Source organism: Aplysia californica, unplaced genomic scaffold (assembly GCF_000002075.1).
Source record: "Aplysia californica isolate F4 #8 unplaced genomic scaffold, AplCal3.0 scaffold00424, whole genome shotgun sequence".
In the NCBI taxonomy this organism is placed as follows: Eukaryota; Metazoa; Mollusca; class Gastropoda; order Aplysiida; family Aplysiidae; genus Aplysia; species Aplysia californica.
This window is the reverse complement of record NW_004797694.1, coordinates 360,351-362,483: the sequence shown is the minus strand read 5'-3', so window position 1 is coordinate 362,483 and position 2,133 is coordinate 360,351. Positions and strand designations below refer to the sequence as shown.

At 46.9% G+C, this 2,133-nt stretch overlaps 1 protein-coding gene across 1 annotated transcript in view; it reads left to right on the top strand.

Moving 5' to 3' along the window:
- The window catches only part of LOC101849633 (pyrokinin-1 receptor), a gene marked incomplete at its 5' end in the record, with an annotated part of 55,542 nt that overhangs the window by 35,823 nt on the left and 17,586 nt on the right, over nt 1–2,133 (top strand). The window contains 1 exon segment of the mRNA XM_005104551.3: nt 998–1,129. Within this exon segment, the coding sequence (XP_005104608.2) occupies nt 998–1,129 (132 nt within the window).

Genomic DNA, 2,133 nt, shown 5'->3' with positions numbered 1-2,133 from the left:
AGAGAGAGAAAGAGAGAGAGACTGTGCTCTGGAGCTTTTCAGACTTGTAATTAAGTCTAGTGAGATGGTGATGATGATAATATGAAAACGTCGTCCACGGTGAAAACCACCTTGATTACAGGGTTGTTGTTTTTATAAATCTCCATACCGGTCGATGTCTGTGGTGTAACTTTTAGGCTCGTCCATGGTAAAGCATGAGACGTGAGTGTCTCTCTTTTTTCTCTGCATGGATGGTGAAATGGTGAAATTGTATAGGTTTAACGCCCCTATCAACATTGTTAGGTCATTTAAGAGGCGGTACCTCCGAGTTTAACGTTCATCTCCGTAACGACCGAGCCAAATGGGAAATTCGTGTAAAGTGCCTTTCCCAAGTGTACAACGTCGTACCCAGCTGAGGCTCGAACCTCAGAACCTGCAATCTCACGATTACGGGTCCGGTAGCATAACCGCTAGGCCACCAACGCTACGTGCTTGGATGCTGAATCCTACTCTGCTAGGATCTGTCCTTACGTGAAATGTTGAAGTAAATGATCCAAACACTGCCCCTGGGTGTCTGAAACATTCGCAGTCATTCAATCAGAATTCCCTATTCTGAGGAGCTGACATCAACGTACTAATTCATTTACTTTACAGCACGTAGTCCATGTCAGTGAAAGTCATACAAACAAACATCACGAAGGCCACAGTTGAAGACAAACGAAAAAGAGGACGTCCAATGAAAGAAACGGTTCTCTGAAAACAAGCAAGAACTTCACGACTGGACGACATTCTGGGGGGACAAAATCCCTACGTCTTCTGATCTTCTGCTCTCATTTTCTTCCATACCCCCCTCCCCCCGGTCTCCTTTTTACCCCTTCCCGAACGATGCAAGTCAAGGGTCGAGGAGAGGGAGTAAGGGTAGCGAGTATACACCTGATCCGATTGAGCCTTAATTTTACTGACATGTTGTTCGTTTGTTTTTCGTATCCCCCCCCAACCCACCCCACCCCTCCCACAGTGGCTGTGGTGGTTGCCTTTTTCATCTGCTTCGCTCCGTTCCACGCTCAGCGGCTGATGACGTTGTACATTCGGCCCGACCAGTGGACGCCCGAGCTGTTGCTGGTGCAGAGCAACCTCTTCTACGTGTCCGGTGAGTTGGTTATGTCTCTTGTCTGTGTGTCTGTGTGTCCGGTGAGTTGATGGTGTCTCTTGTCTGTGTGTCTGTGTGTCCGGTGAGTTGGTTGTGTCTCTTGTCTGTGTGTCTGTGTGTCGGGTGAGTTAGCTGTGTCTCTTGTCTGTGTGTCTGTGTGTCCGGTGAGTTAGCTGTGTCTCTTGCCTGTGGGTCTGTGTGTCCGGTGAGTTGATGGTGTCTCTTGTCTGTGTGTATGTGTGTCCGGGGAGCTGATTATGTTCTTTGTCGGTGTGTCTGTGTGTCTGTGTGTCTGTGTGTCTGTGTGTCTGTGTGTCTGTGTGTCCGGTGAGTTGGTTATGTCCATTGTCTTTGTGTCTGGGTGTCTGGTATGTTGGGGTCTTGTCTGTGTGTCTTCTTGTCCTTGTTTGTGTGTCTATATGTCCGGGGTTGATTCTATCCCTTGTCTGTGTGTCCGGCGAGTTAATTATGTCGCTTGTTTGTATGTCTATGTGTCTATGTGTCTGTGTCTGTGTATCTGTGTCTGTGTGTCCAGTGAGTTAATTATGACCCTTGTCTGTATGTCTGTATGTCTATGTGTCTATGTGTCTATGTTTCTGTGTGTCTGTGTGTCCTGTGAGTTAATTATGTCCCTTGTCTGTATGTCTATGTGTTTATGTGTCTATGTGTCTGTGTGTCTGTGTCTGTGTGTCCGTGGGTTAAGTCTTTTGTATACGACGAAGCGACTAAGAGTACACAGTACGAAAGAACTTGATTAGGGGAGATAGAGTTTTGGATAGGGGAGATGGGTCTAACGTCCATCTCCAATGAGACCGAGCCAAGTGGGTAAAAAGCTTTGAAAAACTCCACAAAACAACTCGAATTCGAGAACGCCCTGTCGGGGAATCGAACTTGTACACTCACTCCACAGTACAGCATGATACCGACTAAGCTAACGGAGTACCTTAGCTGCTCGAGGGACGGTTCTGTTTGCCGGACTCATAAAAAAAGAGAAATAATAATAA